At 66.1% G+C, this 27,095-nt stretch overlaps 2 protein-coding genes across 5 annotated transcripts in view; one reads left to right on the top strand and one right to left on the bottom strand.

The window, feature by feature from the left end:
- Positions 1-928: 928 nt before the first annotated feature.
- The window catches only part of NOS1AP (nitric oxide synthase 1 adaptor protein), a 91,829-nt gene continuing 65,662 nt past the window's right edge, over positions 929-27,095 (bottom strand). For 2 of the 4 annotated variants that reach the window (XM_053914742.1, XM_024553985.4), the window contains 8 exons: positions 25,630-25,738; positions 21,395-21,536; positions 18,214-18,380; positions 17,410-17,577; positions 13,011-13,176; positions 12,390-12,542; positions 3,012-3,321; positions 934-2,855 (listed from right to left, as the gene is read on the bottom strand). In XM_053914742.1, the coding sequence (XP_053770717.1) occupies positions 2,375-2,855; positions 3,012-3,321; positions 12,390-12,542; positions 13,011-13,176; positions 17,410-17,577; positions 18,214-18,380; positions 21,395-21,536; positions 25,630-25,738 (1,696 nt within the window). In that variant the 3' untranslated portion in view covers positions 934-2,374. Of the gene's footprint in view, positions 2,856-3,011; positions 3,322-11,832; positions 12,171-12,389; positions 12,543-13,010; positions 13,177-17,409; positions 17,578-18,213; positions 18,381-21,394; positions 21,537-25,629; positions 25,739-27,095 lie in introns of those variants that run through there. The other 2 variants (XM_053914743.2, XM_045190149.3) reach the window with 2 other exon arrangements.
- SPATA46 (spermatogenesis associated 46) lies at positions 6,955-8,575 on the top strand. The gene is made up of 3 exons (XM_024575135.3): positions 6,955-7,057; positions 7,483-7,587; positions 8,058-8,575. Exons 1-3 carry the CDS (start codon positions 6,955-6,957, stop codon positions 8,573-8,575), a joined length of 726 nt encoding a protein of 241 aa, XP_024430903.2.

Raw genomic sequence — 27,095 nt, forward strand, 5'->3', positions numbered from 1 at the left:
GGCACGGCCCGGCCTGGTCCACGCTGTTCAGCACACATGTGCGTGCACACAAGCACGAAATTGCCCAAACGAAATGACAGGCTCGGAGTCCCACTCAAAGTGCATCATCACCAAGCTCCTGTGACGTGCCAGGCAGGGTGCTGGGGGCTTAAGAGTGACACATGAAGGTGACATGGTCCCCCCCTTGAGGAGCTCAGAGACTCATGGGAGGGACCCCAGGAGGCGGCTGCTCCCTGCATCATGCGGCAGGTGCCCTGGTGGAACAGGGCACAGAACGTTCTGGGAGCGGACGGGCGGGGCGGCTGAGCTGGGGCCTGGGGGATGAAGGAACGGCCTGGCCATGGCGGGGGAAGAGGGAGAGGGGACGGGACAGGTGGACGACCATCGGGAGAACTGGGTGAGGTCCCAGGGTGCCTATTTGAAGTAGACTGAGGCGTCACTGTCCCGTGTACAATGTTTCCTGTGTCTTCTTCAATAAATGCCTCTCTTCTTCATGGCACAGGGCTGGACGCCCTCTGGACAGACCTCGTGGACAGCGGGCACCCCTCAGCCATGAAAAGGGACGAAACACTGCCGCCTGTGACGGCGTGGGGGGCTCGGGAGCACCGTGCTCGGTGGGATACACCAGACGGGAAGGACGGAAACCGAATGACCACACTCACACGCGGGACATAGAACTGAGAGCAGCACACTGTCCAGCTCACGGACCCCAACGTGGTCCCTCAGGGAACGCCGCCAAGCACACGGCCAGAGGAGCCTCGCGGTCTCGGGGGCGGGGGAGGGGGCTCGCAGCAGACCCATGCCGCGTTACCGCCTCGTCCCTGAGCTTAGTATCAACCAACAGCACCCAATAAATTCAACCCAGAGAGTCACGGGGCCAGAGGACGCCTGGGCCACCTGCTCCCTCCCTGTCCCCAGGGTCTCACCTGCACACTTCCAAGCGCTGCCCCTGAAACAGCCTGTCAGGGGTGGGGAGAGGGACACCTCCCCATGGCTGGTCCCAGGCCTGAGGCCGGCGGTCTCTCCTGGCTGTCCCCTCGTGGGACCCACACTCTCAGCGACAGGTCAAGTTCAGAAAACCAACCACCCGACCCCTGTCAGGAGAAAGACCAGGACAGCAAGACCAGAGAAATCGTTTATTGCGCCGTCTTCTATCCAAGAGCTACTAAAAATATAAATATAGAATCCCTAGAAAACTCTCGGGACAGCTCTGCCCAGACGGGGCAGTGCCTGTCCTTCCACAGCTGACGGTGGCAGGTGTGACCGACCGGCCCTATCCCGCCAGGCAAGGCTGTGCTGTCTGCCCCATCCCCAGGTCTGGGAGCGTGGGGGCGGGGGGAAGAGACAGCGCCCCGACTTCCCCTTGGGGGCACAGGGCCACCGTGGACTCCCAGAGCTGCCGCCCTCAGGGCTGTGGCCACGTGGCCCGCAGGGTGGTCAGACTGGGGGTGGATGTGGGACGTGGACGTGGGACGCAGACGGGGCCTGGGGCAGAGCGGCCCTGAGCCCGGCCCTCAGCAGGGTCACGGGTCCTCGGACTTGGCTGAGAGGGGCTGCAGGGGCCTGGTGGGGAGATGAAGCGGATGAGACTGTGGGTGGACGCCTGACAGGGAGCAGAAACGGGGCCACAGGGGGACAGCAGGACAGGACCCCGGGGGCACAGGAGCAGAACAGTCACGGGTGGGGGGGGACCAGGTGGGGGGTGGGCTACGTCAGCCCCTCACCATGCTCACAGAGGCAGGAGTGGGGGCCCTGTGGTTCCAGGACCAGAAAGGCAGGTGGAGGCCCCCGGGGAGACCCAGGGCCAACACCTGCCGCCAAGCCCAGGCAGGACGCCCCACTGTGACCACGTGCGTCCCCAGCTCTTTGTGCCCCGAGCCACATGTACCTGTGCAGACCTCAGAACTCATTGCCTTGGGCGGTGGGCGGCCCTGGACAGCAGCCCCCGCCCAGTGTCTGGTCTGCCCTGGGCTCTCTGGGGACCAGGCCCCGATGCCACGCTCCTGGGCTCCCCCAAGCCAGATCGGCGTGGGTGCTGCTGCTTCACACGGGGGAGCCAGAGTGGAGCTGGTGGTGTTCCCTGGGGCCCCTCTGGGGGATCCGGTGAGGACCTGGCCAGCACGCTGCCTTGGTGCTCAGGCCTGGTGAGTGCACCCACGGGGATGACAGCGGGCAGAGGTCAGGGCCGGCTCTCTGGGTCTGGGCCCCTCATCAAGCCAACCCCGTCACTCCTGACCCTGCCTGACTCCTGACCAGCGCATCCCTGAGGAGGGCAGGGATGCTGGAGGGTGGAGAGCAGGCCCCTGTGGGACAGACAGGGAGACGCCCACTCCCCGGGCTGGTGCGGGGGAGGCTTAGAGGGAGGAGCCGCGCTCTACTCGAAGGAGAGCAGGTCGGGGTGCGGCCCCTCCGTGTCCAGGCTGTGGGTCTGCGCCCCGGCACGGGGGCTGCTGTCCTGTAGCTCGGCCAGGCCCAGGGGACTCAGGCTGAGTGGGAGGCCGTTGCTCTCGCTGGGGCCCAGGGGCGAGGCCCCCCTGCACTCAGTGGCCTTCAGCTTGGCCTCGTCCTGTCCGTCCTGGTGGATCAGGTCAGGCACCGACAGGGGCACCTCGCCGTTGGGCACGGCTGCTTCCACGGCGGCCTCTGGCTGGGAGGTGTCTGCTGGGACGGGCTGGGCACTGGGAAGGGCGTCCTGGGGCTGCCCCGAGGACAGCTCCGTCCCGCACTCCAGACCACTCAGGACGGGCTGTGCGGAGATCAGCATGTCCTGCGTGGTCTTCAGGGCCCGGGGGGTTCGCTTCCGGGTGATGGGAGGCGGAGGCTCCAGCCGCGGGAACACGTCTGGCCCGGCCGACCTGCGAGGGCGACAGCGACACGTGTGCTTGGCGATGGCGGCCGTCCTGGCTGCAGGGCAGCGTGGGCCTCAGAGGTCCGGGCGCAGTGGCTTTGGCTGTGACGTCCTCGCTGGGGGGTCAGTGCGGGGACGTGGCAGGGGAGGGAGGGGCACTCACCCGTCGTCCTCCCCGTCGGCCACAGCTGCCAGCTCGGCCCCGGCCGTCGGGTTGACCTCCATGGCGCCCGCGCTGCCCAGGCCCCAGGGCTCCCTCCTGCGCAGCAGGTCGTTCACCTTGGCGCCCACGGCTCGGCCCAGGTTCCTGAGGTGCTGGCTGCTGCCCACCCAGAGGCCCGGCCCTCCGGGCTCCACAGACCCCAGGGCCACAGCCGAGGGGGCCGGCGGCCGGGACAAGTGGGGCACAGAGCGGCTGGACTGCAGCTTCGGCGTGAGGGATGCGTTCAGGTTCTCGAACACGCTGTGGTCCACTACGACAGAGACAGAGGCGGCGGGTGAGTGGAGAGCTCTGAGGGCCGCGGTCCGCGTGCCTGCCCCTTCCCGACCCCACGCCCAGCACCTGGACCTGCCCACGGGTTTGCAAATATCCACTCAAAAGAGCCAGCAAGACACCCTGACCCTCCCTGGAGGGGGCATGGGACCGGAAACTCCGGTCTGCCCCGCCCAAGCCAGCCCCCACCCTCCGACCTGCCGCCTCCACTCATACCCGTCCCACCCACCGACCATGGGGGCACCAGCCCCGCAGGGCACAGGAAACACGAGGACAACGCACAGGGACGGGGCGCTTCTGCGCTGCTGCGACCGCGAGCGAGCGGGGGGCCTCGGGGCCGGGACAGCGCAGAGCACGGTGGCCAGTGCGAAGCCCACACTGGGCTCTTCCACACGGAAAAGCCTCGTGTGCACGAAGTCCAGGAAAGTCGGGCAGCAGCTGCGACCCCCGGGGGGGAGCTTGGGACAGGCGCCCGTGAGGCAGGAGTGGGACTAGCACGGGCTCACGGAACCCTCTCGTGCCCCGGGGACCACCTGGGGGGCCGGGCACAGAGCAACGAACCACCCGGCCCTGGCTCACGAGAGCTAACAAGCCTGCCTGGTGGCCCTCTCTGGCCGGAACAGTTTCCTCCAAGGCCTGGTACGGGCCCACTGGGCTACAAACATTTGCAGGGCAGAGGCCCACTCATCTGTCTTCAGCAGCCCACCTGGGCGGGCCTCGCATACAGTAGGTGCTCAGTAAATACCTTGAATTGAATTCTGAACTCATTGTACAGGTGGAGAATTGTGGAGGCCAAGCCCGTGGCTCAGGGTTTGTAATGGGAGCCGCTGGAGCTCCGAGCTCTACGCCAGGCCGGCCACACTCGCCTGGGGCATCCTGGTCCCCACACCCCGGAAGTCCAGCTCAGTCCCCCCGTAGGCAGACCTGCCTGGGGCCCTGGAAGCAGCCTGGGGCCTCTGTACTGACCACTGTCCCTGGGCACTGTCAGTCCGGGCAGGACACAGGCTGCTGCTCTTGCCACACCTCTGCCACGAGCCTGTCCTCACCAGGCCTCCCAAGAGCTCCTGCGGTCAGGGCCCACATTTGCTTTGCTGAACTCGTGGTGAAGCAGCTCTCAGCCCTGCGCTGCCAAGTCCTGGGCCCGGGAGCCCTCTGAGCAGAGAAATCCCTCCTGAGCCTGCGACCTAGGAAGCCACATTCTAAGGAACTTCGGGCGGCAGGAGGAGGCGTGGAGGCCGTCCCCCATAATGGGCCCCACAGTCTTGACCCCTGAAACCGCCCGGGACCCCTGCACAGGGAACACCCCCCTGTGGGACAGGCGGGGACCCAAGGAAGGCGTCCCTGGGATGTGGGCGCGGAACTGGCGGGTGTGGGGTGGAGACCTGCCCCACTGGCAGAGGCTCCCAGCTCTCCCCGAACGGGGCCATCAACTCCCGGCTCTCCTCCAGGCGGGCAGCTTGCGTTCTCTTTTGCGCAAGTTGCCTACACGCCCCCCTTCCTCGTCATTTTTCTGTACTTGTGAAATGTGCACACCAGCCACGAAGCCCTTGGACATGAGGCATGGGGCGGTTTCCCTGCAGCGGGAGGTGTTTGGAGAGGACGGGCCCCCCGCTGCTCCCTGGTGCTCACGGCAAACGCTCAGAGCAGACGCGGTGGTTCCAACAGCGCCTGCCCGAGGGACTTGCCATGTGGGAGCCCCTGTGCTTGGCATGTTAGAAACCGTTTCTGCTGAGCGCGCGTGACCTGAGCACGGGCGCCACGCAGATGCCCGAGCACGCCCAGGCCGGGCCCTCGAGGAACGTAAAAGCAGCGTGTGGCGCTGTCTTCACCGCACTGCGGCCGTGCGGGACACCGCCGTTCTCTGCGGTGACACAGGGAGCCCTCGGGGGGATGCGGCCGCGGGGGGCCTTCATTTTCCGTGGTGCTCACCAGAGGCCTCGGTGGCGGGCACGGGATGAGCTGGGTTTAAAAGAGCTGCGTGCTGGTGTGGACAGTTTAAAGCCGACTGCACCACAGGGTGGCTGTGCAGAGGAGCTGTTTCCAAGCCTCCTCCAATTTACAAAAGCTGCCCCGCCGGCTGCCTGCCTGCCCCCCCGCCCCAGCCACTGGCCCACGGGGGCTTCCAGGGTCAGGCTGAGAGAACCTGCCCTCGTCCCCAACGGGGGCTCCTTCACCCCCACTCCCAGGCAGAAGCGATGGGCCCCGTCCCTGCCGGTGGCGCTCTGTCCCCCTTCCTCAGGTCGATGGGCTTCGGGCTCAGAACAAGGGCGAGAGGGACCCCCCATGCACGAGCCCCCCACGAGAAGGACGGTGTCTTACCTGAGCAACCGAGAAAGGGGCTCGGACAGCAGATGGGAAGCAAACGAGACAGTCAGTTTTTGTGGCGGCTGAGCAGCGTGACAGCCCCCTGCGGCCAGGCCGCCCCGCGAGGACAGGCACCGCGCCATGTGCACAGACCCCAGAAAGCCAGGCCCCGCCAACACCAACCACCGAACAGCGTGTGGCCGCGCCATGGCGACCGCACAGCAGACCACCAGACTCCAGGCAAGGAGGGTGCTGTCTGTGCCGACCGCCCGAAGGAATGTGGTGGGCTGCCAAGGGGCCGCGGGGTTGCCTGGAGCTGCACTGGGGACCACCACTCAGCCGCACCGAGGTGCCTGGCGTCCCTTCCCATCCTGGCCAGGTCCCGGCTCCGCACAAGGCTCCCTGTCCTGCTGGTGTAGGGCCCTGAGCTCAGACACAGGCAGGACAACACTGAGGGCTCACCACGGAGGCTCATGCATCTCACACCCCCCGCGTGGGCATCCACGGCACAAACCTGCCCCGAGAGTGAGGCACCGAGTGCACCCTGTCGTGACGGTCCAGCACGGGGCGTCCCAGCTGACAGTCAGGAGGTGCCGAGACCACGTACCCTCCCCGCCACGTGCTCGCGGGCCAGGCTGTGACAGGACCCGCGTGCGGTAGAGGGCGGCCGGCCGCTCCGGGGTCCAGCCCCTCGGGGAGGCTGCTCGGGACCCGCCCAGCGTCGGGTGAGGTGGTCGTTCGCTGCAGACAGAAGGCACTGACCACTGAAATGGCCTCGGGCCCCTATTCCCAGGAAACACAGTGACGTTTGGGCCTAAAAGAGACCTCCTGCTGGCAATGGGCCGTCAGACAGCTCAGGAAAAATCGGCGCCGCACCCGGACAGCGGGAGGGAGGGAGGGAACGGGCACGAAAATGCAGGGAAACGGGCACGAGAGGCAACACCCGGGCACGGGGCCTACACACGCTGTTTGCAGCCACTTTACGCTTGTGAGTTTTTCTAAGTGTGGAATTACTTCCAAAGAAGGTGTGAAAAGTATAACGTATGCCCCAAACAACAACAACAAAGCCTAACACAAGCGATGAAACCTCGCTGGCCGCGGCGAGGAAGGCGAGCAGACAAGCAGGCGGCTGTGGGGAGGACAGAGGTGCCCAGAGCGAGGTGACAGAGGCCGCGCACCTGTGGTCCCGAGGGTGGGCGGAACCGAGGGGGCCCCCTGTGATGTCACCTGTGCTCAGAATGCCGGTCGTCTGGGCAACCCCGGCGCCTCGCGGAGCAGCGTGTGTCCCCGTGCCCCCAGCAGGGACAGCATGGAGCGCTTCTCGCTGCTCAGCATCTCGGGGCCCCGGGCCTCTTCCTCGGCTCTGACCGCCCTGCCTGGCCTCACGGCCCCGCGTGCCACTAGCCTGCCGGGTGAGCTCCGGGGCCACGCAGACGTGGGTCTGTGAACCTTGATGGCTCTCCCAGACCCCATCTCCCAACCTGCCCACGGACACTCCCCGAAACCCGCGGCCCACTGGGGGACACCGACCATCTGGACACAAGCTAAGAAGGGCCATGCCAGGGGCCAGAGGCCGCTGGCTTCTCATCCGAGTGCCAGTGGCCATCCGGGTGTGATGGCAGGCAGGGTCCCCAAACGCGCGCTGCTGGGGGTGGGAGAGGCTTCAGTCGGGGTAACTGGCTCCCCGTCCTCAAAGGGACCATGTCAGAGCCATCGGGCCCACGGCCAGGCCCTCCGACTTTGGGCTGAAGCGCCGAGGTGGGGCCTGCAGGAGTGAATGGGTGGGGCTGAGGACCCCATACTCGCTCAGCACCCAGAACGTTTTGTCTGCCCCCAGATGTTGCCAAGCCCGCGTCCCCCACGGAGGCGCCCAGCCCAGCGCGGGTCCCGCCGCCACCACACCCAAGCAGCACTCTCCGGCATGGGGTGGTGCTCTCGCCAGGTGAGCCCTCTGGTTGGGGCACGGCCTACTCAGGGGACGATCCCAGGACAGGTGCCCGGTGCTGCCTCCTGCCTGCAGCTTCCTCTCTGGTCCCCCCGCTGCAGAGACCGCAGGCTGTGCCGGCCTCCTGTCCCAACTCCAAGGCTGACAGAGACTGGCTTCCCACCTGGTGGACTGTGGCAGGGACGGCGGGACGGGAACAATGGCCACATCTCCGGTGGCAGAAGGGACCTTAGCTCGCCACACCCCATCTGTGTCTGTCCTCAGAGGGAGTGCGCTGGGGACACCAGGGCCCAATGCTGGGGACTCTCCACCAGGGATCATGCTGCCATTAGTGGCGAGAGGAAGGGTGGCCGCAGGAAGGGGCCCTGCACGCTCCCCACTCTCAGAACAGCCACGGGGCCGGCAGGGGTGACCTGAGGTCCCCGCCCAGCCCAGGCCACCACCTCAGGCCACCCTTTCCTCTGCAGACTGCGTGCTCGGGGAGCCCCCGGACGGGGCGCGGCCCAGACGGAGCTGCACCATCTACCGGCCCTGGTTCTCCCCGTACAGCTACTTCGTGTGCCTGGACAAGGAGAGCCACCTGGAGGCCCAGGGCCTCCCGGAGCTGCCGCGGGAGGAGGGCCGGGGAGATGGCCGCCTCCCCGAGGACGCGGCTGACAGCGCCTGCTCCTCCGCGTCCTCCCCAGACAACACCTGCCTCCGAGAGGCCCCCTCGAGCCCCAGGCCCAGCCTGGACGCCTCGGACCACATCACATCCCAGGACCTCCTGAGGGCCTCCCGGTGGCTGCCGGCCCAGCAGAGCGGCTTCAAGTGTGCGGCCTGCTGCCGCATGTACCCCACCCTGGGCTCCCTCCGCAGCCACGTCAGGGGCGGCTTCAGGGAGGGCTTCAGCTGCCGCGTCTTCTACCGCAAGCTCAAGGCCCTCTGGGCCCGGCCCACTGACAGGCTGTCCTCGTCCTTGGGTGGCTGCCAGGCCCACAAGTAGCCCTTCGGCCAGGCCAGCGGGGACTGGGCCTGTGTGTCTCCAGAGAGAGGCCAATAAACCGGTTACCACAACTCCGTGGAGTCTGAGTGACCCTGCGCCACCTGCTGTCGGTCTGGGTCCCTGTCCCTGCTCCCTCCATGCTGCTCCCTGTTGCCTAGCAACCCCAGGCCCACCTGCAGGCCTGCTTGTCCATTTTCCTTTCCCTCTTTCTCTCCCCGTCGATAGCACCCATGGTTGGGGGGATCCACTAGGAGGGTAGTGAGTTCTCAGCGTGAGGAGCCCCGACTGGCACTGTCAGCTCCAGGGACCCTGTGGAGGGAAGATTCTCAGGCCTGCAGGGCACCCCGTGCTGCTCAAGTGTGAGGCCCGCCACACTCACACCCCCGCCCTCTGGCTGGCCCCTCTGTGACCAGTCCTCGTCTGCCCGTGGGGGTGCTCCCGGAGGGGACCAGGGTGGACGCCTTTCCTGTAGGCACGGGGTTTCCACCAGGACAACAGGACCTCAGGGCTCTCTGAAGGCTCCTGGACGTGCGAGATGAGGGATGGGACGGGGCGGGTGACGTGCCCAATGCGAGAGGCCGCGGGGAGGCCACGGGGCCAGGCCACCCTGCTGCCCTGCACATCCTAGAGCAGCTCTGGAGGAAGCAGAACACACTGGGGTGTCTTCGCACGGCTGTGTGGGGTCACCATTCACAGACGAGCATGCGTCCGGTTACCCTGCGTCCGGTTACCAGGCAGCGTCCCCGCACTGCTTCCGGCCCCTATGTGACGTGTCTACAGGCCTGGGCCCCAGAGTCCCTGGCTGAACCAGCCTTTGCCTTCAAAACAGCTGACCGTCCCGGCCAACCTCTCGCTTTCTCCCACCCGCTGACACGCTCACCTTCGCCTGCACACCCTGCACTCCCCTCCGGCTGCTGAGCCCCGAGGCCCCCACACCAGGCCCTTCCAGCCAGTGGGAGCAGCCCGCCCCAGCTCGGCACAGACTTTTCCAGGCCAGGCCCCCTCAGAGCCTGGGCAGCCTCCCATGGAGACACCACGTCAGGGGCTCCGAGGGTTCTCATCACCTGGCGATCTCAGTGACAGCTCCAAATAGCCATGACATCATGTTTTCCAAGCACTCAAACTGGCTGCCGCCGCCACCCACCCTGCCGCTGCCTGGCGCCTGGAAGGCCGTGCTGACGGCCTCTCACCCTCGTGCAGCGCAGAGTCCCCAGCACCCGCCCCCCCCCCGCCGACATCCCCCTCACCGTGACAACCAGAACCGTCCCCGTGAGGACATGTGCTCCCGGGAGAGCGTCTGTGCCTGGATGAGCACCCGGGGCCACCCCGTGGATGCCCCACCTGCCTTTGAGAGGCACACCGACGCTCCCTCACACCACAGCCTGGAGAGTGCGTCCCAGAGCCAAGACCGCCAGCTCGAGCACCGGGTGACAGCGAGGAGGCCGCTGGCTCAGGCAGTGGGTGACAGCGAGGAGGAGGAGGAAGAGCAGATGGAACAGAAGAAGCAAGAGGAGACGACAGGAAAGCTTTAGAAATGAGGAAGGTTTATTAGCAAAAGCCACAAGTGTCAGCATGGAGAGTAAGTGCACTTTTAGGACAAGCTTTTCCCAGAGAGCGGGTCCCACAGTGGCCACCACTCAGGTGGCAGAGAGCCAGGCCGGCAGGGACGAGGGACTCGGCCCCCGCCCAGGAGCAGCGGAGGGAGCCGGCAGCTTGGGGCTGTGCAGAGGCCCCGCAGGGAGGTGCTGTCCGTCTGTCCGCACTGTGGGCCTGGTGGGCCGGCTCCAGTGTCTGCGTGTTGTCCACACAGGGCAGAGCAGGGGGGTGACGAGCGGGGAGGTGGGGGGCAGGGCTCGGTCAGCAGAGCGAGAAAGTGGGAGGACCTTTGACAAGGCCCCTGGATCTGTCCTGAGTCCCGGGTCCGCCCCAGCATGTGCTGGTTTGGGCCCCGTGGGGTGCAGCTGGGCCTGCCAGGCATCTGGAAGCCCTGGGCACTCGGAGGGCCAGGTGTGGGTGGGTTAAGCCAGGGGCTCAGGGATTAGTGTCCCCAAAGCTGTTACCTCTTCTCCACTGTGTCCTCTGTCCCCTTCACCAGCCTGGGAGGACTGTACCCCCCCATCATCCCACCACGGTACGCTCAACTGGCTGACCTCAGGCGGGGCCTCAGCCCCAGACCTTCCAGTCCCCGAACTCCCAACCCTGGAGGCCTCAGGGGACCCCCTTGAGGAGCTCTGTGTGGGCTCGTCATGTTGGCCAAGCCCAAGGCCTGACAAGGTCCCTCAGCTTCCTGGGCCTCACATTCCAGCTCCTTCTCTACCTTGCGTGCCCACCGCCAACGCGCAATCAGAAGGTAAAACCAGCAGCACCACCCTCTCTGACCAGAGGCACATGAGGAAAAACACGCATCTACCGGTGATCCACACGCCTAGACACCATTCTTTCCTGTCTGCCACTCACAACCGACACACATCCCCCTCCCGCACACACACGCCCATGGCACGCCCACGCATGCCCCACCCCTGACACCGGGCACCACGCGCTGGCACGCAGCCGGGTCCTCTGCTCTCACTCACACTGTCCAGCTACATCAGGCCTGAGGACCTCTGTCCGGGCAAACCCACCTCGCTGATGCCCCCTCGGGTCGCGCCATGCAGAGGAGCTTGTCCTCACGGCCCAGCCGCCCAGGGTGCTGAGTGGCGAGGGCCAGGTGAGAGGACCGCCCACGTGCGCTCCCAGCATGGCCCAGACACGAGTCAGGGATGTGGCTGTGGCCCCCGACCGAGGTGGCAGTGATTTTGAGCCACGGACACAGCAACGTCAGCTACCAGCCCGTGCTGGGGTTTTGCACCAAGAACTGACCCTGCCGCCCAGCAGAGGGGACCTGTCAGGAAGTGGGGCTGGGGCTTGGGGGCTTTCCCAGAGGTCAGGTGTAACCAAAGCCTCCGAGGGGACATCCTGGGGATGGGGGACAGAGAGGACGGGAGGAACAGCCTCCCTCCCCTCCACACAGACCACGCAGCTTGCAGGTAGGCGGGAGCTGGCCAGGACACGAGTCAGAACTAAGTAAGGTGGCAAGTAAAGAGTCTGTCCTCCCATGCAGGCCTGGCCAACGTCACAGGCCCGTCTCCCTGTGAAGCACTCTCATACCGGACACGGGGAACACCACCCAGGTGCAGGCACCTGAGTGCGGACCCGTGGCACACTCCCACAGAAGGACCGCCCTTCCCATTAGGACCCAGAATGTTCAGCCTCCGCACCTCTGCAGGGGCAGGTGGGGCCAGGTTCTGTGAGGCAGCTGGCTGCGTCCGGGTGTCCAGACACAAGGCACCTGAGGAGGTACGTGGTCCCCTTCCCAGCCGAACCATGCAGAAGAGACTGCGGAGAGCTGTCCTTGGGCCCTGTGTCAAAGCCGCGGGCTCTGCAAGGCCCGGCTGCCCCTCCCGAGGTCATGGTGGGAGAGGAAAGCGGGTCCCTCCAGTGTCTTCCACGTCACCCTCAGGAGCAAACCCTCATCCTTCTCTGCAACCGCAAACTCCCAGCAGGGCCACGGCCTGCCGCTCCTGAGCCACCACGCAGCCCCACTCCCACGCCTACACAGCAATCTCGTCATCCAGGGTGTCGCCCAGCTCCTGGTGCCGCCGTACATGCAGCAGGCGCGGCAGCTCCTCCTCGCTCTCGTCCGTGGTGGACTCGTACTCCGAGGCGATGCCCGACTCCCGGAACCGCAGCAGCTCCAGGCCGCCCAGCAGCGGCTGGCCCCGCGCCCCAGCAGGGAAGCGGAAACACTCCAGCTTCACCAAGCAGTCGCGCCTACCTAACGGGCTGCCTGCCGGCGGGGCCAGGTCGGCCAGGCCCCCACCCAGGGGCGGTGAGGGCAGGTCCTCGGGCTTGGGGGTCGTGGGGTCACAAAGCACAGGCAGGGCTCCGGAGCGGAAGGTGATCTCCAGCAGGCTGTCCTGGGATCCCACTGCAGGGACAAGAGAGGCACAGCGGGTCAGCACATGGTCGGACGGGAGGCCATCCTCCACACTGTGCCCTGACCAGCAGAGTGGGCCTCTCGGCTCCTCGGGCTGGTAAGGTGGTCCAGGCCACGCCCCCAACCCTGTGCCCAGAGACCACACTGGCGGGTGCTTGGTGGGCCTACAGGAAAAGGGGAAAGCGCCTTGGAAGGCAGGCCGTGTTCGGGCTGGGGAGGCCGAGCCTCAGCAGGGCCACCGGGGCGTCTGACAGCAACAGTCAAGGCCCGGGCCTGCCTGCAGCCTGTAGGGGCACGAGTGTGAGGGCGGGCGCACGAAGCTGCCTCTGGTTCCTGCTGGAGCACCAGGCAGGCCAGCACTGCGCAAGGCTCCAGGAGACAGGAGGGTTGGATGGCAGGTGCTGGGTGGGCGGGGCCTGGTGGTGGGCGGGGCCTGGTGGTGGGCGGGGCCTGGCTTACTGGCATTCTGCCCCGTCAGCTTCAGCTCCAGCTCCTGCACCTGCCGGACCAGCAGCGACACGTGCTGCAGTGCGTCCTTGTTCTGCAGCAGGAGCTGGTGCACTCGGGCCTGCGCCTCCAGCCGCGCTGCCGCCTCCGCCGCCAGCTGGTCCTTCAGCAAGTGCACCTGCAGGCAGGAGGTGCAGAGAAGAGGGGCCGAGAGGAGAGAAGACGGAGAGCAGGGGGGACAGAGAGAAGACGGATGGTGAGTGTGAACGCAGTCCGGTGGCAGCTGGGACCAGAGGGGACTCCACGCTCAGTCCCAGACAAACCGGCCACCTGGGCTCGTCACGCAGCCAGTACCAGGACCCCACGCGGACCTCTGGCTCCCAGCAGTCACACCCGCCACCCACCCTTCCCCACACCCAGACCACTGAGGGGCGGGGAGCCCTGTTGGCCCTCCTGAGCTGCAAGGTGGCCGTGGCCAGGCCTGCAGTCGCATCTGTGGTGTCAGCCTTGTCCCAGCTGCCCGCCCCTTCCATCTCCACGGCTCCGGGGCCAGGCCTCCTGCCTGCTGGGCTCTTGGTCTGCTCTGGGTGCCTGGGGGTGGGGGTAAGCTGCGGGGGGTGGGGGAAGACCCTGGCCTAGAGAAGCGGGGACACAGCAGTAGCAATGTTCGGACAGGTGGCCCTGTGCCTAGAAGGGCGTTAAGAGGTCTCTGTGGAGCATTCCAGAGGGTCCCTGAAGAAAGGTCCTTAGGAACTTGGTGGCCTGGACAAGGCAGCCTGCGGGAAAGGGGTTTTCCTGGACCAGCACCGTGGCTGGAGAAAGGCCAGAGCCAGGCCCACAGGACAGGCAGGGGCAGGCGGGTAGAGCGGCCAGAAGCGCCGGCTGATTCTCCTGCTCACACGGCAAAGGCCCTGGATTCTGAAGCACAGTCTGTTCCAGAAAGACGCATGTCTCACCAGGAGTGAAAGGCGGCTGCTGCCCCCCCATCCAGGCGAGAGGCCCACCAGCCACGCCAGCGCCTCCACACAGCAGCACTCAGAGTCCCTCTGGACAGGCGGCCGCCTCCCTCCCGCCAGATTTCAGACCTGACCTTGCAGTTGACCTTGCTCCTAAGTGGTGCCACTAAGGAGATTAGTGGCCACTTTCCAGTTGTGGCTCCCACGGGGGTGCCTCTCTGTCCAGGGCGTGGGGGGGAGGCCTAAGGACTCTGAAGCAAACCTGCTGTCCCCACAGCCTCAGCTGCCACGCATGTGAACTGGGGGAGACCCAGATGGGCGAGGAGAGGGACAGACAGCTGGGGGGAGGGTGGCTCTTAAGGCTTTATCTTCCTTAGAAACTGAGGCATGGGGATTTCTCACCTGCAAGCCCCCAAACCTTCTGGATCTGAGGAACAGGGCAGGGCTGTGGGACTGCCCCACAGCTGCCCCAGAAGAAGGACAGGGGGAAGGCGGGTAACATATCGAAATGGGAGATGGCTGGAAGGAATCTGCTGAGCAGACAGAAGTCTCTAGCCTCTTTGTTGGGCAGAAACATGGAACTAAACTTTCAGGGCACACGAACAGATCAGAGTTCCGCACACGGCCACCCACAGCTGTGGGACCCTTGCACCCATGTCGGAGCACCCCAGCACAGGCTCTGGAGAGCCAGCCCGAAGCTGGGCCCTGTGTCTCCCTCCGCACCTTCAGGCAACCCTTCTCCCCAGGGTGCACTTCCTCATCTCCCAGCCCCGAAGCCTGGCCAGCGGCTCAGGGGGGCTGGGACCCCCATCCAGGTAGACAGAGCGGCCAGTACCTGGGCAAGGAGAAAAAGCAACTGCTCCTGCAGGTGAGCGAGTTCCCCTGGCGGACGGCCTGCAGCAGGGGAAGGAGCACCACAGCTCTGCACACGCTGGTGACAGCGTCCCAGGGGCCCCCCCGCCCCGGGGACATGGAAGTCCAGGCTGCCACTGTCTGAGACCATCCAGGATGAGGCTCTGCGCCCGCCTGTCGCACGTGGCTCAGGCCCCAGCCGCTCCGCGGCCCCAGAGAGCAGCTACCTCCCGCCAGGCACACGCGGGGCCCCAGCTCCAGAGTGCGCCCCCACCCGCGCCCCTCCCTGAGGACACATGTCCCCTCGCATGCAGCACACACTCTGGTCAGGACACCAAGCCCTCGTCTCAAACGCATCAGCTTCTCCTTTCCTGGAGCCCCCGGGTCTCCGCTGACAACACTCCGGCACAGACTGCCCAGCTCTGCACTGCTCCCGCACCTGTGGCTCCTGCCCTCAGCCCATCTGGCACCCCGACCCCTGCCCACTCACTCTGGCCTACTTGCCTGGATGCCAGCTCCTCCGTTGGAAGTGGGGGCAGGGCCAGGCTGCCGCCAGGGAGCACAGAGGGGCACATGGGAGTGGCAGTTGGCCCCCAGCCCGGATGCAGGTGGAGGCTGGCGTGTCAGCGTGCATGGGGCGGGGACCAGGCAGGGGCGTGGGGGCAGCCATGGGGACGGGCGCTGACCGTAGGGCCTAGGCCGGGTACAGAGCGCTCTTAGCGCGTTTCTCTCACTGCGGCACAGGGGACCACCCCTTGGTTCAGCGCAAGCGTGGGGCCGTGGGGGAAGCGGTATCTTTACACAGTGATGCTGAGCGGCACTAACACTCTCCTCTCGAGCTCGGCCAGGGACTGGCAGCCGGGAGGCAGGCAGCCGACCCCACCGCAGCCAGTCAGCAGGGCCCAGCCCACGGCCATGCGGACGCCCACGCCCTCGGTCCCAGCCCCGACCACCTTTTGCATCAAAAAGCAGGAGCTGGGGCAGCCAGACGAGCCTCATGCTGGGTGGGGAAGGCGGGCAGTGGGGTGTGGTATCCCCTGCGGACACATGGAGGCTGACCTAAAATGTGTGTGGACAGGTGGACACAGCTTCTGCCCGAGCACCGTTCCAGCCACAGCAGCTGCTCAGAACCAGCTCGGAACCAGTTTAGGGAGGGGGGCTGGGAGAGGCTGAGGTCTGGGATGGAGTCAGGCCGCCTGGGGGAGGCCTAAGGCCGGTGACAAGGTCCGAGCCAGACAGGCCTCGAGGGCAAAGGGGGGTGTGACTAACACAAGGGACCCCTGGAGCGCACGTCTGCAAGAAACTGTCTATCCCTGGTTGAGCGGGAGGTCCCGGCACACCCCCCGCGGCACCAAAACGGTGGGTGCAAAGGAGAGGGAGAGAGAGAGAGGAAGAGAGACACCCTGCTGGGCGGCAACAGGGACCGTCAGAGCGAGGACGAGCTGCCTCGTGCGGACCCCAAGCACGCCAGATTCCACCTGCTTCACGTGTGTGGAAAACACCCAGAGACCGAGCCCACCAGCGGGTGAGGTGGAAATTCCCATTCGGGGACGGGACCCTGACCAGGCCCGGGGGGCCTGCCAGGAGGAAGAAAGGGGTGCAGGGCGACCTGCAGCGGAAGGTGGGTCAGGACCCGACCACCAAGGGGACAGGAAAACCCAGTGACGGGGACAAAGGAGGCCTCTGCTGCCTTCCCTGCAGCAGAGGAAGACCCTGCGACGCCGGAGGGAGACGGCTTAGGGGACGGCAGGGAGGGTGCAGCGTGCACCAGGGAGCTCCTGCTGGCCTCCAGGCCCCATCTGACCCGGACGAAGACTGCAAGTCTGCGCCCTCCCCGAAGCCACCTCAGGACGTGGGGACGGATGCCTGCCTGTGGCCTTTCAATCACATCGCCACCTGACTGTGTCGGCCAGGGCAGCGCCAACTCCCACAAACAGGTTTGAGTCCCTCGGCAGAAGGGACAAGAGGCAGGGGTCTTGGCCACCCTCCTCTGCGAACCAGCGGCACCCCAACCAGCCTCGGGGGGGTCAAACAACCCTGCTGCTCAGGCCTCAGCCAAGCCTTCTCGTTGGGGCTCAGATACTATGGCCGAGCCCCTGGGGCTCGGGTGCCCCCTCCATGGGCTCCCGGGCCAGTGAGCTGTCAAGCCCCACCTGGGACCCCCGCGGCGCTAATGGAGGCATGGGAACCTGTGTGGGCGAGCGGTACGTGGGGGAGGGCTCCGCAAGGGCGTTTGGCGCACATTCACTAAGCTCCTTGAAGGCAGGTCTCACCGTCCCAGCTGCCTGACTGCAAAGCCACCCCCCTGCCCCCCGCCCCTGGCCAGCAGGGAGCCAGGCAGGAGAGGGGGAGAGGCTGCACCTGCCTCCCGGTCAGTGCGAGTCACACCCAGCTGCATCCAGCCAAGCCAGCCAAGCCCCACGCAGGAGTACGCATGGGAACCCTGCGCCCGTCTCCCCTCCCCGTGCCCCAAGCCCCAACAAGCACGGGCGTCAGCGTGCACGGTCCTGGGCTCCGACTTTAAACCTGCCCTGGGCCCGCGCAGGGGGCGCGCCGAGCCCGTGAGCACGGAGCCTGGCGGTGGGGAGGAGGCTGAGCAGGACCTGGGCCACGGCCACTTGTGTCTGCTGCTGCTGGTGCTGCAGGAGCTGCTGCAGGAGCTGCAGCTGGTGATGCGAGGACAGCGGCGTCCGCGTGTCCGGGTCCTGCGCAGAGGACGGGGGCAGCAGCATCCTGGGCGAGGCTGTGGGCACAGGCTCCGGGGGCAGCACCTGGAGGGGCAGAGAAGACCAGCATGACCCACTCTGGCCCGTGGCACCTGTGGGGGACTGAGGGGCCTGCATGGCCTGGGGCTGAGGGCTGGGGCCGCGGGCAGGAGGCTTGCACGCCCTGGCCCCGGGGAGCCGGTTGTGGTGCGAGGCTGCTGCCGCCACTGCCCGCCTGCGCTGACGGCTGAGGTGGGACAGGGGAGGTCGGGGCCTGAACAGCGCCCGCCATCCACAGAAAGCGCCTCAGTCCCTCCTCTCCGCCCCTCCTGGAGGGCAGGGACCACCCCCCAAAATGCTGCCTGACATGGGCTGCGGGGGGCCCTGTTCCTGACTTCTGCTGCTGGTGCTCCAGACACGAAAGAGCAAGGCCCCGCGTGATGCTGGCGGGGGACAAAGGGCAAAGACGGCCAGCCCTCCAGAGGAGATGGGATCTGCCGCTGAGCTAAGCTGCCCGTGACACACCGGAGGGCTGGGGCCTGGGGCTGGGGGGGCGCTGTCATGAGTCGCCTCCAGGCCGTTTGCTTCGTCCTCATCTCATTTCCAGTCTAAGGTCAGGGGCCCTGGGGCCTCACCACCTGCGTAAGCCCGGATGCCTGACGGGGCCTCATGGCACCCAGTGTCCGGCGCTGCCCTCCCTACCGTAGAGTCTGTGTGGGAGCCGCCGTCCTTCCCCACAGCATCCAAGTCGGTCACCCCGCGGCTGAAGTCCAGGCCGTCAGCCCCGGGCAGAGGCACCTCCACAGCGTCGATGTCCGTCTCCTCCGCGGTGGCGGCGGTGGCCCTCTCGGCTCCCGGGAGCTGGCGGCCTGCAGGGCCAGCAGAGAAGACGGGTAGTTGACAGGTCCCAAGATCCACGTCCTTCCTGACACGTCCGTCAGTGTCACCGGGTCACACCGAGGAATGCCACCAGCTTCCTAACATCCTCACTGTGTCTCCAGCAAGTCCCCTGACTTCCCAACCTGGGGACACGGAGCCTGTTTCTGAAGTCCAGGAGCCAGACTGTGTTCCCTGGAGTGTGGGCGGGAGGTGTGCATTGACGGGGTGTGGGGGCCCTGGGGAGGGTGACAGTCATCTCAGCCTCCCCCCAGCTCAGGAGTGGAGTTGGCCCGGGGCTCTGGGGTCTCCCCAGCCTCGCCTAGAGGCTGGGCAGGGGCTGCGTGACTGCAGAAGTGGACGAGGACATGGGAGGCCCTGCCCCAAAGGCACGGGGAGCCAGGCGGTGTCGCCCGGGTTCACGCCTTCGCCCACTCGGCACTAAGTAAGCAGCCTGGCGGGGACAGAGCTCTGGGGCCCAAGAGGAGAAAGCAGAGTCGGCGCCCCCGCCTCCACCCCCCTGACGGAGGGGGGACACGCACCAGTGACGGCGAGAAGCCGAGGTGCCCAGCTGGGCAGGAGGCGCAGAGGACCCCTGTGAGAGCCCTGGAGGGCCACCCAGCAAGGCCGGGGCAGCACCTCGGAGGACTGAAAGCAGGGGACACCAGAAGATGTCCTCTTTCAATGTCACCAATGAGAGGGGACCAGCTCAGCCCACAGGGCTTGGAACGGCCCCTGGGGCCTCAGGACGGCAACAGAGCTGCTTAAGGAGCGCTGACCGGGCCCAGGCGCTGGCGTGAGGGCTCACACGTGGGAACTCCTTCATCCTCCCGTGCCACCTAAGAGGCAAGCGCGACTATGCCCCCGCCTGACAGACTGGGGGCCAGAGGCACACAGGTGCCGAGACTTGAACCAGAGCACTGCCTGCCCCATCCCCCCCCGGGGGGGACCCGTCACCCACTCGTCTGCACTCTCTAGACTGATCGAGCTGATCGCTCATCTACCTGCATCCCCCACCCAACTCTGAAAGCGAGTCCTCGCCAGCGGGGGCCTGTCTTGTTCACAGTGTCCCCTGACTCAAGCCTGGCTCACCGGGGGGACTGGAAGGGCATCTGTCCAATGCAGGAAGGCACTGGAGTAAGGAGAAACCAAGGATCAGGCAGTGCTGGCCTGGTAATATGGGGCACAGGTGTGGGAGTGAAGACACAGGTGTGGGGGAGGCACAGGTGTGGGAGGGGTGACAGGTGTGTGTGGGAGGCACAGGTGTGGGGGAGGCACAGGTGTGTGGGGGAGGCACAGGTGTGGGAGGGGAGACACAGGTGTGGGGGGCACAGGTGACAGGAGACCAGTGATGTGCTTCCTCTTCAGAGTGAGCAGGGCCCCAGGTCCCCCGGATGTAACTGTAAGTACCCCTGTCTCGATGACGAGAGTTAATTTTCAGCAGCTGCATTCTCGCCCGTGGTGGGCCGGCTCCTGCCTCCCAGGGAACGGGCCTCTCCCAGGAAACCCTCTCGGGAGTCAAGGAAACACAGAGGGCAAAGCGGCCCCCCTGGGCTGAGCCCTGGGATGGCCAGGGCAGCTGCTGCCAGGACAGACAAAAGGCCATCGCCCCCCCCCCCCCCCGCCGGGGTGGGGGCGGGGGAAGAATGGGGAGGAGGGGTGGCCCAGGGTCAGAGGACGACATCCCGAGAGCACAGCCGAAACCCCAGGGGACGGCAGACAGACGCCAGGGACAGCAGAGCCTCGCTCTCTCCAGCTCCTGGATGGAACCTGCCTCTGCACACGCGGGGCCGGCCCCACGGGAAAATGAAGCCCACTCACGGAGTGCGAGTCTCATAACAGGAGACAAACCTGCCAAGAGCAGATCAACCCTGGAGCTTCAGGGGCCAAGGTCGGAGGGAACCCCGGCGGGGCCCACAGACACGTCACTGTGGAGAAAGCACTTGTGGGGAGGGCACCCCGCCTGACTGGCCGTGTTCCCAGCACTGGTGGCCGTGGCCCTGCCCTGCCATCAGAGAGCACCTGGCCGACCACTTGGCATGCACCTGTCACAGAGCCACGGGCCTTCCCCGCCTGCAGAGGCAGGTCCTGTCCTGCACACTCAGGACAGGACAGCCTGCCGACAGGTTTTCAGACGAGAGCGACGTGGAAATCAGCAGACCCCGAGGAACTACCCCCTATGACGTGGGTGGGCCTGGCCCAATCGGGCGAAGGCCCTTGCAGACCAAAGACAGACCTCCCTGGAAGAGGAGGGAATTCTGACAGCAGGCGACCTGTGCACTTGCCTGCAGCCCCACCCGAACCTCCAGCCTGCACTCTCCACTCCTCCGCGGCCAGCAGCACCTGCTCCTCACCACGCGTGCGTGTTGCCCTGGCCCCACAGCCACACCCACATCCCCGTGAGGACGGTAGGGCGCCGGCACGGCAGGGTGGGGGGCACAGCCAACACTGGCTGAACCGCAGCCTGGTGCCCTGGAAGAGCCACATCCAGCACCCGCTCGGGGCCTGAAGGGTTTTCCTAACACGGACCCCGCTGCTTCCACTGACAAGCACCTTCTCCCCAGCCTTGTGGGAGGGGGACGCTGCCGATGCCACGCAGCAGAGGTCCCACGTGTGACCTGAGAGACTGTCACCAAAAAGGTGTAACTTCTAATTGCTTCAGTAGCTTCTTGGGCTCTCCAGATAAAAAAAATCGAAGACATTAGCGCTATGCCCACACCGAGGGTGTGCAGAACCACTGGAATCAGAAACGGGAAGGGCTGCCCTGTGGGTGACCGCAAACTTAGGCCACCTGTTTTACGAAGAGGCTTTCGGGCTGAGCTTTCCTGGGGGGCAGACAGGCAGCAGCAACTGTGCCTGCAGACAGCGCCCGACTGCGCGCTCACACCGGCAACCGTCTGCCGCCAGCAAGCATGGAGTCCGGAGAGAAACAGGCGGAGCAGACGTTTCTAAGGGACCCGAACCCCCGAGGGTGTGGGGGAGCGACCCCGCAGTGGCGGCCGCCTACCTGTGTCCCCCGAGCCGCGGCTGCCCCTCTCACTGTGCCCGTCCTCCTGGCCGTCCGCACTCTGCTGCGTGTGCTGCAGGCTCAGCTTGTGGCACACCTCGAAGGCCTGGCCCACCGTCCGCACGATGCGCATCGCCTGGCTCTGGAGGAGAGGGGACGTGGGTGAGGGGCGTGGGGACCTCGGCGAGGACAGGGGGCAGGAGCCGGGAGCAGCCCCGGGGGAGACGGGGCACCTGCAGTGCCTGACGTGCCCACACTCACAAAGAGCGTGGAGACACTGTCCCTTCCCGGCACACTCCAGACGCCCTCACCTCTGCTCTGAAAGAGTCGGGCGCTGGGAGGGACAGAGCAAAGGCCCAATTTCCACTTGGCCCAACCCCTCCCCCAGCGCAGCAGAGGGGTCGGCCCACAGGACAGGGAAGCCTCTGTGGGCCGCCACCCACCACGAGCTCAGTGGGGTCACCACATCAGGGGCTACTCAGCCAGCCTCCCCTTTCTGCAGGGCATGGCGGGTGCCCTAGAGCCCCGCTCACCAGGGGCTGCAGTGACGGGGCTGAGACCACATGGTCTTAACAGCAGAGGTCACTGGAACCTGGAGCCCAGGGCAAGCCTTCACCCGGGGCCTCCACACTACTGCCCTTCGGCTTTGTTTGCTGTTTAACCTCGTCCCCGGGCAGCCCTGGAACAGAGCCCGACCCCTGCGCCCTGCATTCTGATGCTCCGAGAGAAGGGGAGAGAAGGGGAGGGGAGAGTAGAGGAGGGGAGGGGAGGGGAGGGGAGGGGAGGGGAGGCCAGGGTGCAGAGGACCTGCAGACCTGCGCAGGCCCAGAGGAGGTGCCACGCACAGGTGCTGGGCTTGGTCTCCACAGGGGATCCCGGGCCGTCACTGGATGGTCGGTTTGCTCCCACTCTCTCTCAGAGTTTAAGGTGAGCTTCCGCTGGGACCTGGGGCCCCTCCTCACTGACATCCCATCACCCCGGCTGGTCTGACCACAGGGCAGCCCGGACCCAACAGGCAGAGAGAGGATCTCATGGAAGCTGGCATCCTCTCACCAAGAGAGGGTGACCACCACGCCCACAAGGTGTCCAGTGCTGTGACGAGCCATCAGGCCCTACAGGGGTGACTGTGCCGACCTCTACTCAGGCGTCCCCAGGGCCACCACGCCCCAGCGCTCCAGGCCCGTGGGCCCCGCGTAGCAGTGACGCCGCGGCCCACCCCTTGCTGCTGTGACCCAACGGTTCCCGTGCCATTTCCCAAGTGGACGCCTCTCTGCATCTCCTCTTCATTCCAGCAGGGCACCCGTGGGAACCTGAAGGCCCCCTTGGCTGACCGCCCTCCACGCGCCCACCCTCCCAGTGCAGTCAGTCGTTCGGAAGGGTCCAAAGTCGCTGCCGTCGGCCACTGCACGGTCTCGGGTCCTCCCAGGGAGGACACGCGGCGGCCCCCTCTGTCCCTGTGCCGCGGACACCCCCGTGACTGGCTTTCAGGATGACACCGGTGTTGACAGGCCCTCGGTCAGGCGTGTCTGCATCCAGGGGACGGATGTGGTGGAGACGGTTTCTGAACTTCTCCGGAAGGAAGCACCGGGTTCAGTGAGGGGCGGCAGCAGGCGGGGAGCGGCGTTCCAGGACGGCCGTCTCAGGCCTCCCCAGCTGGCGGCGGATGGACAGCGGATGCGCTGGGGACAGGCGCTGAGCAGCATGGACTCCAGCCCCATCTGGCCACCTCCATCGGGGACGAGCATGTGAGCCCGGCCACCGGGTCGTCAGGAAGTGGGCTGGGCCCCCGCATCCTCTCCTCGCTCTCCAGGTTCCCCTGGGACACCTCAGTGCGCTCACTGGGACAAGCAGCTGCCACTCGCCCCTCTGAGATGGCCCGGCCCTACTGTCCCTACTGTCCCCTGCATGCAGGACACGTCTGTGACACCTGTGGGAAAGCGGGGCAGTGATGTCCATGGCCTGTCCTCTGTCCCCAGAGGGACAAACACGAGGCTAACGATAGGGAGCCCCGCACAGCGCAGGGCGCATGGGGAGCGCCCCCCAAAAACGCTTACTTCTGAGTACAGAACTCACGCACCAAAAGACAACGAAGAGGCAACATAAACAGTTACGAGATGGTGGGGGTCACTTTATCAATGACAGGAACAGGTGTGAAGGGCCTGCCCCTCACATGAGAACTCCCAGCGAAGCAGGAGGGGGCCCCTGGTCTGGTGGCCGTGGGTCTCAGCTCCTGACGGTGTCCACTCTGAGGAAGCTGGTGGGCAAGCCCTGGGTCTGCACATTTGGGGTGAAATGTCTCACCTCCCTGAACCCATCACTCCCCTTCAGGCAGGGCTCCCTCATTCCCAGGAAGACGGCACAGTGGGGTGTTTTCGGAAGAGCCCTTCTCACTGGAGACGCAGTCAGCTCCCCTGCCAGGCACTTCACCAACAGCTACATCCACCGAAAACCACGGCAGGGTCAGCGGGCTGGGCGGCTCGAGTCTCAAAGACGGCTCTGTGAGCGCAGAAGCCCGGCATCCTTCGCCAGTGAAAAGTCTGCTTTTAGGGGTTCTACACACGAACCTCCTTGCGGGGGGCGATTAGTTGAGGGTGGCGGCAGGGGCTGTCCCTCCTGCCTGAGTGCCATCTGCCACGCTGGCCCTGCCGGCTCTGCCTGCCCCCTGGAGGGCAGGGACCCTCCCTGTGCTGGGCCTTGACAGAGAGAGCGCTGAGCCCTTCTGTGGGTCCCCTGGGTTGCCCCAATGCAGCTGCAGGTGTCTCAGAACCACGAACAGGCCTCAGGAGCACAAAGGGGAGCCACGCAGGTGTACGGCAGCAGGTGCAGTGCGGAGCGGGAGAGCGGGTGGTGTGGAGGCTGCTGCCTCCAGCTCCAGCACCTGGCCATTCCCTGGAACTCACCAGGTGTTTCGTGGAAGTGGCACCTCAGCACAAGCCCAGGGTGGTTCTGCACAAGCCCTTGAAGGCGCTTGGCCTCATGGGTTGAGTCTTCGCTTGGAGACCCCAAAACACCCGTGGGCTCCCTGTGGCCGGGGTCGGGCCGGCTGCAGTTGCCGGGAAGCTTTCAGAGCCGGGAGGACACGCCGACCTGGGGCAGATCCCAGCTGCATGCAGAGATGCCGGAACACAGGGGAATGCTGGTGACAGGCGTCTCCGTGGAAACAGAAGGGTGTGCCACTCCCTCAGGATGCACAGACGTGTTCCTTCAAATTGCCCACCCACGCACAGCGACAGAGCTGCCAGGCCGCCGCTCAGCCCGGCACAGGGGTCGGGACTCAGCAGCCACTCTTCTCCCTGGGCTGCACCTGACGGGCCTCCTCGGCCAGCACTGCTCCCAGAGGGAGGGGCGTCACTCAGAGCAGCATGCGGGGGCAGGGGACTCCCGCCCTTCCTGGACTCAGAAAAGCTATAATCCATCACAATGTAGTTTCTGTTCTCATCCTAAGTGGCCGTGTTGCCGGCTGGCCCTGCAAGCTGGGGGAATCGGAGTTCTGTGTGTATGCAGATCACTGTTAGTCCCATTGCGCAGCTGACTTAGCGAGTGCCCCGCCCTGGGCTCCAGAGCTTGAACACATGACGAGGGGAGCCAGCAGGGAGATCGGGGAGGAGGTGTGGACGCTGGACACGCAGGTGCCCATGCAGATGGAGACGATGGGGAGGAGAGAGGGGACAGAGTGGGGCACGCGCCCCACAAGCAGCTCTGGACTCGATGGGGTTCACTCCCAGCTCGGTCCCAGCCCGGGGTCTGCAAACACGCAGCCGCCCAGGGCCGGGGGCCGGTGCCACAGCAGGCCCCTGTGTCCACAGTGGGTGGCGAAGGGACAGAGAACCCGGAGCCAGAGGTCAGAACGAGCTGACGCTGGGAGGCCCGGGAAAAGTGACACGACAAGATGGAGAGCGCCGTGCGGGAGCGGCCTCTGGGGACCGCCACGCCACACACGCGCCTCAGCCCACGCCCCGAGTCCGCCACGCAGCCCCTCTCCGGGTCACCGTGCTGCGCGGCTCAGCCCTGGTCGGCCCCTCCAGAGCACTGGCCCAACGGCAATCTGTCCGCTTGTCCGTACGTGCTGAGCACGAAGTACCAAGGAAGCCAAAGGGACGCAGGGCGATGGCCCAGGACGTGGACCGTCCCCGTGCCCCACCCGCAGATCGTGCCTGTCACCAGGAAGACGGGTCGCGGGGGGCACGCTGGGGCCATCAGAGGAAAAGGACAGGGGACCCGTGACTGCCCCTCACCTTCTTCTTGGACTTGAACACGTTGCACCGGAAGACATTGCTGGCCCCGTCGCGGGCGATGTAGCTGAAGATCTTCAAGTCCTGCGAGTCGTGGGAGACGTAGAAGATTCTGCGGGAAAAGCGACAGAAACACCCGCTGAGAGCGGCCATGGGTGCCAGCGTCCCTGTGGAGAGCCAGCCCTGCGTCAGGGGCCCGAGGACAGAGCTCGCTGACCCAGCTCCCGGAGGCAGCGGCTCGCCTGAGGGCCAGAGGCCGGGCCCTGACACCGACCCGGCTGGGGGGGGGCGGGGGCACAGGGGCCTCGCGCCATGACCGGGCTGCCGCTCCGTCCTGCTGACTCGGTACTGGGGGAAAATGCCCCCGTCAGGGCACGGAGCCCCGGACACGGGACGGGGTCCTTGCCGCCGGCTCTCGGTTCTCTCCCACGCTGGGCCGGGCCCGGCACGCTCCCCCCCCCAGGACCTTGAGTCCCTTTCACAAGGCGACAGCTTCTCCAGGAGCTGCGGTCTCTGGTGACAACCACTCCGGTCACAGGCTGCGGGGCTCCAGGCCTGGCCCGTCCTTCCTAACACCCCCCCCAACCGGCGCCACCCAACTCCCCAGATTTGTCAAGCCCTCAGCTAAGTCGCCACCTGGAGTGTTTCCCCGGCTCTGGGGCCACAGAGACCCTGAGCCACCAGCTTCCAGCAGAGAAATGATCCCTGAGGCCCCACAAGGAGGAAGGGCCCACGAATGTCTCAGTCCCTGCTGCAACACCCGGCTGTGAACCCCCGGTAGGAAGCAAGCCGCCGACTGAGCTTCAGATCCGGTGCGAGCCGGACGAGCACGAGTCTACCGAGAGCCTGGTCGGGCGCCTGCCGGCCTGTCACAGCGGCTGACCTGCTTTAACATCCCAGCTGCAACACATTCCTCCCTCCGTCCCACTACAGCCTCTGTGCCACCTGTGACCCGAGCACAAGCCACCCCACAGGGCCGTCCAGGGGCCGGTGCCCTGAGAGGGTGACTCCCTCTGCCCAGCACCGGACAGGCAAGCAGACACAGGCCACGTCCCTCCCAACCAAGCCACTCACACGCAGCGAGGGCTTAACATCTCTCCCACGTGGCAATTTCCCCACCTAATTGTCCCCACTGGGCCCGCAGATCCGAGGGCCTGTCCTCTGCATCTGAGACCTGGATCCCATGGTGGCCGTGTTCGTGTCCCCAGAGCCAGCATGCCCTCCCCAGGGCGAGCAGCTCAGGCTTCCTGAAGATGAAGCCCCCCTCCCCCTCAGCACGGTTAGCGCTCCCGCTTCCGAGGCAGCGAATGCCCGTCTCCAGGTGGAGGAGGGTCGGGCACAGGTGGGTCCAGTGCAGCCTGGTGGTCACCAAGGGCTCACAGCCCCTCACCCACGCCCCAACCCCGAGGGCCCGTGACCTTGTGTGGCGGCTGAGCCCGCAGGGGCGCCTGGCTCTCCCAACACAGCGG

The sequence above is a fragment of the Desmodus rotundus genome, chromosome 12, assembly GCF_022682495.2.
Source record: "Desmodus rotundus isolate HL8 chromosome 12, HLdesRot8A.1, whole genome shotgun sequence".
NCBI classification, from domain to species: domain Eukaryota; kingdom Metazoa; phylum Chordata; class Mammalia; order Chiroptera; family Phyllostomidae; genus Desmodus; species Desmodus rotundus.

Excerpts from the sequence above, each read along its gene's own strand:
- SPATA46 (XM_024575135.3), top strand. The coding sequence starts at position 6,955 with ATGGAGCGCTTCTCGCTGCTCAGCATCTCGGGGCCCCGGGCCTCTTCC. Across the intron at positions 7,058-7,482 it reads GCGTGCCACTAGCCTGCCGG|ATGTTGCCAAGCCCGCGTCC; the intron begins GTGAGCTCCGGG and ends GTCTGCCCCCAG. Across the intron at positions 7,588-8,057 it reads TGGGGTGGTGCTCTCGCCAG|ACTGCGTGCTCGGGGAGCCC; the intron begins GTGAGCCCTCTG and ends TTTCCTCTGCAG.